At 38.5% G+C, this 12965-nt stretch overlaps 1 protein-coding gene across 1 annotated transcript; it reads right to left on the bottom strand.

Moving 5' to 3' along the window:
- Positions 1 to 5259: 5259 nt before the first annotated feature.
- Positions 5260 to 8577, bottom strand: LOC103047417 (RING finger protein 222). The gene has a single exon (XM_007234911.4). The coding sequence runs from the start codon at positions 7859 to 7861 to the stop codon at positions 7262 to 7264; it is 600 nt and encodes a 199-aa protein (XP_007234973.1). The 5' UTR covers positions 7862 to 8577; the 3' UTR covers positions 5260 to 7261.
- Between the last annotated feature and the right edge of the window lie 4388 nt (positions 8578 to 12965).

Below are 12965 nucleotides of genomic sequence, written 5' to 3'. Positions count from 1 at the left end.
TCACACATAGTAGAACAAAGGCTACTGTACAAACACTGACAATGCTATGTGATAAAAGTCATGGGATAGCAGTATATAAATTGATCATGAAGTGTTACCTCAGGGTAGTGCTCAGAAACCCCCACATCTGTATAAGGTGCAAGGTGTTATCTTGTAAGATGAGGTTGAATACATGCCAGTGTGCTCATGGCAAGGCAATGTTAATTATGGGAGTGTATAGATGTATAGGTGACCTTTGCCTTGCCTTGTTCCATACAAGCTAAATAATGCTGCATTGACCTGTAGAATAATGCAATTTGGACCTCCTGCATTAAATATGGATGTAATTTCTGTCATATCCATTTGTCTTGGCATGCACAATTCTAGCCAGACGCCACCAGTCACAATCATTAACCCTTACTCTGACTCTGACTGCTGTTCACTGTGGATGGCAATGCCTTCTATGAGGTAGTCCCATTAAATGACCACACAGATTCACCCCCTATCAGGCTTTGCTTAAACGCCAATAATTTACTTCTTAGCATGAGCAGTCTACTTGTTAGCTACTGGTTTAACCTCACTTACAAGATAAAGTTTCATGGGCTTCGAGTGTTCGAGTAGGCTAAGCCCTGCCACTAGGATCAGGAGATTGCCGGTTGTGCCCTGAGAGAGCACAATTGGCCTTGCTCTCTCTGGGTGGATAGATGGCGATCTCTCCCCACATCACTACATGGGTGATGTCTATCAGCACAAGGCGCCTGTGAGCTGATGTATCGGAACCGAGTCGCTGTGCTTTCCTCCGAGCGTTAGCGTTGTGATGCTACTTGGCAATACTGCATCAGTAGCAGTTCGAAAAGAGGCGGTGGCTGACTTAACATGTATCGGAGGAGGCTTATGCTAGTCTTCATACACCTGGTGTTGGGGCATCACCAGTGATAGGGGGAGTCCTAATAAGTGGGTTGGGTAATTGGCCATGTAAATTGGGGAAAAATGGGAAAGAAATTAGATATAATTATATAAAAAAGATAAAGTTTCACAACCACATTTCACAGGTGTGGGCGTTCCTAAGCATGTCATGATCAGTTTACATGCATATTTGTTAGAGCAAATACCTAAAATTAGTGTTATTGGGTCTATTAGCCCTTGTTGGGTACGATGACTCTAAAATGTTCAACATGGCATCCAAAGCATCAGTCACAAATATCCCATCATAAACAGTGACTTTTCCTTTGCTAGTTTAATGACTATGACTTTGGCTTTGGCAGCACTTGCAACACTTACAAGTCTCACAAGTCCTTAAAGAGAGAGAAATGTTGAAAAGTGTATTCTGGAAAGCGTATCAAAAATGACACAAGATGAAAAAAAACAAGTCAGGCTTTGCTGCATATACAATCAAAACAACCAAACGTCACCTGTTTGGAGCCCAGAAAGCTGGCTGTCAGTTGACAATGCCATTTTACTCTTTTTATTTATTTCGTTTTTGTTTTTCTCTTAAGATCAGAGAGTGGATGTGACAATGCAATGCATGCACTTAGTCTCTTCTGATAATTCATGATGATTCTTGTCCCGTTCTTCTTTTTAAAACTGATAAATGTTCTGGGTAAACTGGGGAGGGGGGCTGAAATATTAGGTATATGTGAAGAACTGCTTAAGAAAAAAAAAATTTATGGGTTTATGTATGAGTGCACAATGTCCATTGATGTACAGCCCCTCCCCTGCATTCATAACTTATGTACAAACTTGCCTGTAAGTCACTTTTCCCCTCCCTCCCCCACCTCTCCCCTCTCCTCAGCTTAGCATATCAGTGGAACAACACAGTCTGTACTGTGAAGCCTACCGCAATCCTGATCAGAATGTCAGAAATAGATATATATATTAAACTCTACATTTTTAATACTTCTGGTCTGAGTGGTTTGTTCAGCGTGTTTACCCAAAATATATTGATTGATAAAAAATAATAAATGAATAAAAAACACCAAGAAAGATGTGTTTATTGGTGGAAGGTTCTATATGGCATACTATAGTACATTTGCCCACAGATGTTGCAGCTGGGCCTGTAGATGCTGCTCTACACAAGTAGGTTGCTGAAGTTGGTTTCCTAGCCAGTTCTGTAATTGCTCGATTGGTGATAAATCTTGATTGCCACTAAATTTTGATTGGCAATAAAATCTCAATTAAGGATAAGTCTCTTTTGGCCATAAATCTCGATTGGGGATAAATCTTGTTTAATGATAAATATTGATTGGCACTACATTTTGATTGGCAATGAAATTTCGATTGCTAATAAATCTCGTTTGGCACTAAATCTTGTTTGGCGATAGATCTTGTTTGCCACTAAATTCTGATTGGCAGTAAAATCTCAATAAACTATAAATATCAATTGCCGATAAATCTTGATTGCCACTAAATTCTGATTTGCAATAAATTCTGATTGGCAATAAAATCTCGATAAACTATAAAAATCAATTGGCGATAAATCTTGTTTGGCAATAAACCTTGATGGCCACTAAATTGGCAATTAAATCTCAATTACCGATAAATCTTATTTGGCAATAAATCTTAATTGGCACTAAATTTCAATTGGCAATACATTTCGATTTGTGATTAATCTTGATTGGCAAAAATGTTGATTAGTGATAATTCTTGATTTGTAATGAATCTCAAATGCAGTTAAATCGTGATTAGCGACAAATCTCGATTGCAATCAATTTTGATTGGCAATAAGTTTTGTTTGGGGATAAATCTCATTTGGTGCTAAAACTCAATTGGCGCTTAATCTTAATTGGCCATAAATCTTGATTGGTGATAAATCTTGATTCGCAATAAATCTACTTTGGCAATCAAGTTCAATATCCACATATGGACATATGGATATGAGCTGTTAGTGTCCCTTGTATCACTACTAGGGGTGACTGACTGACTAACTGGGCCTCGCAATGGCTCTCCAGATCATCACACCAGCAGTTGTGGTAGTGGGTTGCTCTACTGTACATGAGCCCAATTGGCAAATTTAAGGTTTTAATTATTTTATATACCCCTAGAGAAAGTGTTTTATTAGTGTAGTATTAATCAATAATCCAACAAAAATCCAACCTAAATCTCAACTTAATTCAGTATGGATATGGAAATAAAGCTTAAAGTAAATGTGATATGAATATATCCAGGCTTAGATAGCATCTCAACTGTCTCACCCAGCTGTGGTCAGTAGGTGAAACGGGATGAGGGGGGGGGGGTGTAAGGACCTGAACCTGCAGGACGAGAACTGCCTGAAGAGCAAGGGTGTGCCCAGCAGAGGAGCTGCACGCAGGTATTTAAGAAGCATAAAGCAACACCAACAACCGACTCACACAGACACCGAGCCACTTTCTCAGAATCTCCATGTCTGAAGAGCTGTAACTCCATCCCACACACATCTCCCCTTTCACAGCACCACACCGCCTGCCAAGCTCGTCTTCTCCTGACAGCCCGGCTCGTTCAAACGATCCTTCCTTCACATGAATAATTTGGTGAGAGAGGTCCTCTCAGGCAGAACTGGCTCAGGCTCTTGATTCAGCTTCAAGTTATGGGTTTTTCTGTGGCTCTGGGAGGTGAAGGAAGATGTGGTGAAATGTAGAAAGTGTCACAGGGCTTGTGAACTGAGGCTGTCAAAACTCTTAATATACTGTAAGATAAAGGTTATATTTACAAATTAAAGTTGTCTCAACTTTAATGTCTACAGTATTAAATAGATTTAATTACAGCTTTAATTACAGAGATTTATTATACACTGCCTGAATTTACGTAAGTAAATGATGTGGGGTTGATGCTGCAGTTGGTCTGCAGGTTTAGGTTCAGCAACAGTATGTGCTGAAAGAATGAGGTCAGCTGACTACCTGAATATACTGAATATAGACCAGGTTATTCCATCAATGGATTTTTTCTTCCCTGATGACACGACCATATTCCAAGATGACAATGTCAGAATTGGGAGCATGAGATCATCATTTTCACACATGGATTGAGAGTTCACCACAGAGTTCAGACCTTAACCTCATTGAGAATCTTTGGGCTGGAGAAGACTTTGCGCTCAGACTCTACCATCATCAATGCTGCAATATCTTGGTGAAATATTAATGCAACGCTGGATTGAAATAAATCTTGTGATATTGCAGAAGCTATCAAAAGCTAAAGGCGGTCCAACAAAATATTAGAGTGTAGCCTTTTATATATCAGTTAGTTACATATATTTTAAGATGCATGTTTAGCCTACAGCATTTTTTTAAGTTATAAGGAGCTAATCAGAACAGCACATGTTTACATACAGTACATCAGAAGTAAAGATAAAATAACAACATTTTATTCTAAAGGATGCAGAGAGATGGTAAATAGAAGTGCTGGCTATTTTTGTAGAAAGAAATGTTCTTTTCTCGGGGCTACACCCATTTGCAAACATACCTTTTTTTTGCACCATATACTTACATATAGTGAGTTTCAAGAATTCGTTTTTTTTTTGGAAAGTGGTCATTTTACAGGTCATGAAATTTCACAACAGACCAAAACCAGACATGCGGCCTATAAAGCGCTTTAATTAGCTCAGTGGATTTTTGCTTTGGGCCCCAACAGACTGTTGAATCATCACTGACCAAAACAACAGAATTTCATAAAGTTCTCACAGTATAACTGTGTTTGCTGGGTATGAATTGAGGTTGATTTGCCCTAACCTCTTGAAACAGGCAGAATAAACTTGGATTAGTATAATAACATGAAATAAATTTTGAGTATCTTTTGCTTGCGTGATTAATTTGAATGAAAAATAATTATATTTCTTTCATTTGTAAGAATACCAGTGCTGTCAACAATAACACATTAACATATTAAAGTTTGACAGCACCTTTGTTTTTACAAATGAAAGAAATACATTAACCTTTTTAAAATTTATTTCTTTATTTTCTGCCCCCTCTAACACATGTGAAGTCATCCACCGCCTCTTTTCTAACTGTTGCTGATGCAGCATTACCGAGTAGCATCACAGCGCCCTCCGAGAAAAGCGCAGCGACTCAGTACTGACACATCAGCTCATAGATGCCTCGTGCGGAGTGACATCACCCATCTACCCATCCAGAGAGAGCAAGGCCAATTGGACCACTCAGAGCCCCTTATACATTATTCTTTTTGTTGCAAATTGATCACGTCACCAAATTTTTTAAGCAATTGATACCTCTAATTTAAATATAATTTCATTTCAATATCCAGTAATAAAAGTTTAAGCTTAAGAAGAAGAAAAGGCACAATTAATTGTGATCGATTGAAACCACTTAAAAATACTTTATTTGCTATGCACAACTTGAATCGTTTTCAAAAGTGGTCATTTCCCTGGTGGAAAAAAAGCATTTTCAGCTCAAGCTGGTTGAAATGGTCAACCAGCTTAGATTCTAACCAGTAACATACAGTATGCTAGTTAAGCGCTAGTTAGCCAGCTAGCTTGCCACCATAGAGTAGGTATGTTTTGCTCGGATGAGCAGCTTTTTTTGGGTTTACAGGACATAAAGCTTTAAAACAGACCATGAGGTCCTTGAAGGACTTTTATATTGTCCAAAATAACAGGATGTTACAACATTGACATAACATAACAGTGTTTGCTGAATATGGCTTAAGGCTGCTCTACCAACCTCTTAACCCTATCAGACCCTGTGTCCATTACAATTATTTATTTTTATGTTTTGTTGCACATAATGGTACTTATTGACGGCCTGTTGTCCATCAGAATAGACCATGAACCACACAATAAAATTTTTTTTTTTTACTAATTTTATGTGGTTTAAAACTCTTTTTATTATCTATATTTTACTGTTTAGAGATGGTTGGTGACATAAAAAGGTCAGTATCAAATATAAAATAAAAATGCTAAATATTACAGTCCTGTTTTTTTTGTTTTATTACAGAATAAAACAACATTCTTATATTCTTATTTTTTTTCCATCACTGGAACATAATTCAGGTAGGAAAGAATTAAAACAGGCCGAATAATCATAGATCAGTTTAATAATAAGTAAATTAAAATATATATATTTCTAACATTTACAATAAGCATCTTTCCATTTGCAAAAGTATCTTTCTTTGCAACATGAATCTTTCTTTGCAACATGAGTTCCTTAAGGAGATATGCTTTCAGGAACCCTTCAGGAAATACTTTTCTTCTTAAAATCTTTACTTGAAGAAACCTCGACAGTTTCTGGTTTTTGAAAATGGTCATATTACAGTTCATGTTGTTTCAAAACAGACTAAAGCCAGACCCAGATAACATGCCATGTGGGGCCTGTACGAATAGGCAAACTCGGATCCAGAAAGTTTCTTCCACAGGTTCCACCTTCTACCCTGGGTTCTACCTTCTACCCTGCACACCTAGGCCTAGATGGGACACATGTGAGATTAAGGTGGGTTGTAATGATGGGGCTCATTTGAAAAGCCCTGTTTGGTCCTAGTAAAAAAAGGTACATTAGGGGTTGCATTGACTAAGTGATTAGTTGATTAACCAGAACATCAACTTGAAGCAGCAGTAGGGAGTGGTCGACAGGTCAGAAGGAGCATAATCAGCTTAAAATGCTTAAAGCATTCAGTGCTATGCGTGGTACATCTGTGGTAGTATGACAGAACGCATTCTGAAATTTGACTTTCTGCTATTTTTCTAAACTAAAAATAGCTGCCCTCTGAGTTTGCTTTGCTATATTTTTGCTTTACCAATGGAAATCATGAGTAATCGACTACAAGTTGCACATAAAGCAATCCAGACTGTTCTTCTACCAAGTTCCCCAATGGTGGAACAAGCTACTTACTAATACCAGAATAGGAGTAACCCTAACAGAGCTCTTTAAAGACCACATACTCTCCTAACACCTCTAACAAAACTAACTTAACTACTTCTAACCTCATTTCCTTCTTTCATTCCCTTCCTTTCCTTCTCTATCCCACTATTGCCCCCCTGTTGTGTCATCTATTGCAAAATGTGCATCATTAAAAGTCGCTTTGCCAAATGTAATGTAATGCAATGTAATGTTAAAAGTTGTCAAAATAGTAGAATAGTAAACATTTAGTACCAGTAGTCATGCAACCCCTAGTACAAACCCATTCAGAGCCCACTCATGCCCACCTGAAGCCCACGTATAGGCCACGTTTCACATTTCACCTTGGTTTACAGGTCATGAAACTTCAATACAGACCAAAAACCAGACAGACAGATCCACAATGGTCCATAAAGATCCATGAAGGTCCATGAAGAACCATGAAGTGCTCTATATAATCAGCTCTAGGCCAGCAGAACCCATGGCAGCGTTGCAGCCACCAGTGCCAGCACAGTAAAAGCTATAAGAAGGATCAGCAGGCAGTGGGAGGTGGTGCACACCGTCCATCCATGACCACCACCACCAACCCCACCAGTGTTCTCCTGGACCCCCACGTTGGTCCCAACGTCTATAACATCATCTTCAGCCATGGGTCGCCCCATATCGCTTATAATAAACACCTGCAGCGAGTCTTTGGGACAGACCAGTCTCTGCCGCCCCAGCCTGGACAGAACCCACCGTACACACGGACGGATCCACCGGAGCCGCTCGCCGGTACCGCTGCCCGGGCGCGCGACGAACGTAGACGGCACTTCCAGGATCTTCTGCTCCTTCTCGCCCGCGCGCCCCACGAGCCCCTGGAGCTTGGTGATGAAGGTGAGGTGTCTGCAGACCGGGCAGACGATGCTGTCCCGCGTGAGCGCGCCCTCCCGGCTCACGCTGACCAGCGTGCGGACCAGGCAGTCGTGGCAGAAGGCGTGACCGCAGCTCAGCGTCCGCGCGCTGTCCAGCAGATTCTCGTAGCAGACCGGGCACTCGCTGTCCTGCGCCTCATCCTCCTCCATCCTCGGCCGGAGGGGTTAGCCCTGAGAGGGGAAGACCCGGCAGAAACACTTCAGGACTGGTGGAACTGCTGGAACTGGGAAGAGTTCAGTCCCAGTATCCCAGTAAAGTTCCAGTACTGGGAATTCTGGAGCGCGTGGAGCTTGGATGGTTAGTTAGTGTAGCAGGAGCAGGTTTGATGAAAATTGACTGTTGAGGTTGCGTAAACTGAGTCTCTCTCTCTCTCTCTCTCTCTGTGTCAGAAGGACAGAATGCAGTCTGACTGGATGAGCTGCAGAGTCAGGGGTTAAGACACACACACGCACACACACAGCCTGACACACCAGTTTCGATGACTGGCTAAGTGTCTAACAAAAAAAAGTGAATGAGGAGGAGCACGTGGCCAGGTGAGGTAGTCTGTTTTGTTTAGGAGGTACACTGACCACTGTGTGGACTACGCTTGTGAAAATGAAGTATACTTAACCCTTGTGTGGTGTTCATATTTTTGTTACTCGTTTACTTTGTTACTTGTATTTAATTCAGCAAAATTAAGCAATTTTACATTAAAATGCTTTACACATGCTTGCTTCACCTAAATTGCTAGCAATATAAACAGCTTACATGGTTAATATATGCCCTTTACCTTTCTTATGTTACATTTCTTTTAAAAAGTGCTACTCCCGAACACCATACAAGGGTTAAAGGAGAACTCCAGTGTGAAATTGACTTTGGGTGTAGTTAAACATGATAAAGAGAACTAACCTGTGTTGAATTGCCCAACCCTGCTCTCCCGCAGCTTTCCGAGATCCACAAATTTTGTGCAGTTTGTACAGAAAGGCTAAAATGGGTTTTAACGGTGCATATTTTGCCCCTGCAGATACATGTCTTGTTACACTGATATCCAGGATTAAAGTAGCTCCACACCTCATTGATAGAATCTGGAGAGCCCTGACATTTGAAATGAGGCATTAAGCACTTTAAATGTGCAAAAGAAGTTTATTAAAAACCACTATACAACCCGTAGTGTAACCTACATCTCCGGGTGTGGCCATCTTTAAGTAAAGTCATGATCATTAGAGTGAGGAGCACGTAACATCTATTGTGCAACATAAGAAACTCTTGCTCTTCCTTTATTGGAGCGGTCCTGATGAGAGCCAGTTTCTGCACTTTCAAAGATCTTGAAATATTTTGAATTCAATTAAATAATTTAATTTCTTAAATTAAAATATATATTTTTGCCAAATTGTTGTAAATTGTTACAGATTTCTGGACACTATTACAAAATCACCAAAGCCTATTGGTAGCTTTACTAGTTTTGGATTTCTCTAAGCAGGCTATTGTTATTATTGTGATTGCTATTGTTGTTGTTGTTGTTGTTGTTTATGTTTACAATGCTGGTGTAGTGTTATGGGTAACAACACCACCTTCTCTATGGCAGACTGGACTTTGGTTACCTGGCCAGGTAAGCACTTCACATTAAACTGATAAGACTCTATGTCAAGATAAGTTAACTAATCTTGTATTAGCCTACCTGTGAAAAAAAAAAATAGGTAGATATTGTTCTGGATAAAGGTGTCAGCCAAATGCCATAAATGTTAATTATTATGTATGATTAAATGTACACTATCATGAATAAATATGATCAAATGCATCCTCCACCTTTTTTGTCTTCTTTATTAGAACAGCTGTAGACTGAGGCGCCCTCTTGTGTCTGAGTTAGCTTACTGCTATTAATGAGAATCACACGCAATAATACATTTTCCTGAAGAGTGTTATTTTCTTATTGACTGCACTTGAGGATCCTTTTTAAAGTTTTCGAAATGTTCAGAAATGTCTCTTTTTTCTTTACTTAGTTGAGTAGTTCTTGCCATAATATAAATAAGAACATTACTCAAATAGGGCTATTTATTTATTTACTGTATACTAACTCTATCTCATCACAGCTTTACAACTGATGCTCTCAAACACATTAAGAGAAAAGAAATTGAAGTAATTAACTCTTGATGAATTCAGCACAGCTGTTAACTGAAAGCCTGAATTCCAGGTGACTCTACTTCATAAAGTTGAATGAGAAAATCCAGACAAGATGTGCAAAGCTAAAGTCATCTAAGCAAGAGGTTCTAATTTGTAGAATTTAAAATATAAAACATATTTTGTTTTGTTCATTTTTTCATTTTTCATTTTCGTTTGCTAAACAATTAAATATTTTTCCTTCATAGTTTGAATGACTTTGCTATTATTCTACAATGCATAATGAATGTATCTTCTCATAATAATGTCAGTAAATGTAGTTTTTTTTTACTTGGCCTGCTTAATACAATATGAAACTGCTGTATTTACTGTGTATGAAAATCAGTGATGGTATAGTTACTTTGAAAAAGTAATCCGATTACTGATTACTGATTACTCCTTTAAAAAGTAACTTAGTTACTTTATGGATTACTTGATTTTAAAAGTAACTAAGTTACTTTACAAGTTACTTTATTAGTTACTTTCAGCAGCTGCAGACACCACCTCCCGCAGCCTTAACATAAACATTATAACCAGTTTTGCCAATATTCCCTTTATTGGAAAATGCATTTTTAACAGCAACAATTTATCTCTATTAAGTTGAACGATTTCCTAAAAAAAATACGTTTTTTTGTATAAAAATAAAAAAATTAACATAAATATTTTTTTTAATAAAAAATAAAATATGGTCTTTCTTGATTTTACTAAACATAAATACTTGTTTTTATAAAAAATATATAAAATTAAGAAAGTCTTTCTTGACCTGACATATTTAACACTGTAAAACTGAACACTGAACTTGTTGTTCTCTGCAGGGCAGCAAGGAGTGGTTTTATAAAACAGAGCCGTGTATATGGTCTAGACCAGGGATCACATATTTGCAGACTGGGGTCCGGGTCCGGACCCAGACGTTGTCCAATACGGACCCATACCGGACCCAACTACTGAGAAGGATTTAATTCTGACAGTGTTCATTTAAAGCACCGGAACTTTTCTTGTCTTTACGGTATACGCGCAGTGAACTTCCAATCACGTGTGGTGTAAAATCTTTAAATGCTCTCCTCTGCCAATCAAATTTGTGGCAGACCGCTGCCCTGGCTAGTGAATTGGGACGCGGCCGCAAAAAACTGCGCCGAGAACTGGCGAAAAACGAAAACGGACGGAAACTAAAGACACGCCGAGCGCGAGAGAGAGAGACAGGGGAGAAAGCGAGACGCGTGTGATTGGGGAAGAGCGGAGGGGGAATGGGTAAGGGAGCGGTGTGTTTGTGTGTGTGTGTGTGTGTGTGTGTGTGGAGGAGATGATGTGGAGAGAGAGAGAGAGAGTAACGCACAGTGACTTAAATAAGGGGTCAGATTAGAGTAACGCGTTACTGACATCACTGATGAAAATATAGGCATATATTACCATCCATCCCCTTTGTTTTGTTACAACAGGCCTCAAATTAGAGAGACACTGTAAAATCATGAGGGTCTTTTTTTAAATGTGCTGTGTTTTATGGAAGCCCATTTCCGCCACCTGAAGAAAAAAAACGTCCTCAACTAAGTCATAATTATGGGATAGTAAGTCATAATTATGAGATAGTAAGTCATAATTATGAGATACTAAGTCATAATTATGAGATAGTAAGTCATAATTATGAGATAAAAAGTCATAATTATGAGATACTAAGTCATAATTATGAGATAGAAAGTCATAATTATGAGATACTAAGTCATAATTATGAGATAGAAAGTCATAATTATGAGTTGACTTACTATCTCATAATTATGACTTAGTATCTCATAATTATGACTTAGTATCTCATAATTATGACCAGGGGCGTAGCAGCAAATTCTGGGCCCTGTACACCCTCTATGTTAATGGGCCCCTATCCATGCCAGTAAACAAAGGAAAGTGAGCGAAAAAAAAATCAGGATTTTCATGGGCCCCTCTCCCTACTCGGGCCCTGGGTAGTCAGGTCCACTTTTCCCCCCACTACCACGCCCATGATTATGACTTACTATCTCATAATTATGACTTACTATCCCATAATTATGACTTTTCTATCTCATAATTATGACTTAGTTGAGAACGTTTTTTTTCTTCAGGTGGCGGAAATGGGCTTCCATAGTGTTTTCTATGTTAAAAAAACATAATTTTTTATGAAAAATGAGAAGTATGTCTGCGATGAGACATCTCTGACGGAAATCTCGTCAGTAGTGATGTCATTGCGTAAAATCGTCATCTTACCGGAAATCATGCCTCCTCCTCCTCTCTCTCGAGCCGCGTTGGCGCTTCGACTGTAGCCATGGGAGTTTGATTCAGTTGGTTCAGTGACGCGAACCGATTCATGTATTCATTCTAAATGTCCGCTTCAATGAATCGATTCATGTTGTTCATGTGGCGGGTAGTAGGCTGCGTTATAACTAAATAATTTAGTTCAGACTCGCCAGGTTAAGTATGTTTGTTCATCTCACCTTATTTACAGAATCTTAAAGGGCTGTATTAGTACTGGAAATAAAACTAGCTTTTTTAACATGTATTTTTAGTTTCTATAGCTCTGTTACAACCATTTTCACACTTTAAATGCTTTAGTTAAATGTATTACGTTCCATATAACTAGTGTTATCCTGATTTCTAAAAAATAAAAGTTAAAATATAAGTTATGAAATTTGCCTTCATACGACGTATGAACACCAGGAGGGTGAAGACTAGCACATGCCTTCTCCGATACTGGTAAGGTCAGCGCCTCTTTATAATGACGAGCCCATTACACTTCAACAATAATATTGGAATTTTGGTCCATTAATATAATATAATGTAAATATAAGACAAATAACTAATATAATAGAATAGCATAACAAAGCAGTTATCCTGTTAAAAAAACAAAGAGAAACACTGTATTTTTGTACACTAATTTTATTTAAAACATAATGGGCAATATTAAGATCAACTCGTCCAATCGTCGATGTCCAATGAAAAACAAGTATCTCTGTTTTTGTTGATGAACGGACCAATACAAATACTTTAAAATGACTTGAAATAAACTATTTTTTTCCATTGAAATTTTAGAAGGTTTTTTCTCTCTCCTCTAAAGCTGTTTTGGAGATACATTTTTCTTATTGGACAGTGACG

This window comes from Astyanax mexicanus, chromosome 19 (genome assembly GCF_023375975.1).
Source record: "Astyanax mexicanus isolate ESR-SI-001 chromosome 19, AstMex3_surface, whole genome shotgun sequence".
Taxonomy (NCBI): domain Eukaryota; kingdom Metazoa; phylum Chordata; class Actinopteri; order Characiformes; family Acestrorhamphidae; genus Astyanax; species Astyanax mexicanus.
This window is presented reverse-complemented; position numbering and strand designations above follow the sequence as displayed.

What these genes read in the sequence shown, in the direction of transcription:
- LOC103047417 (XM_007234911.4), bottom strand. Translation starts at nt 7,861, where the DNA reads ATGGAGGAGGATGAGGCGCAGGACAGCGAGTGCCCGGTCTGCTACGAG.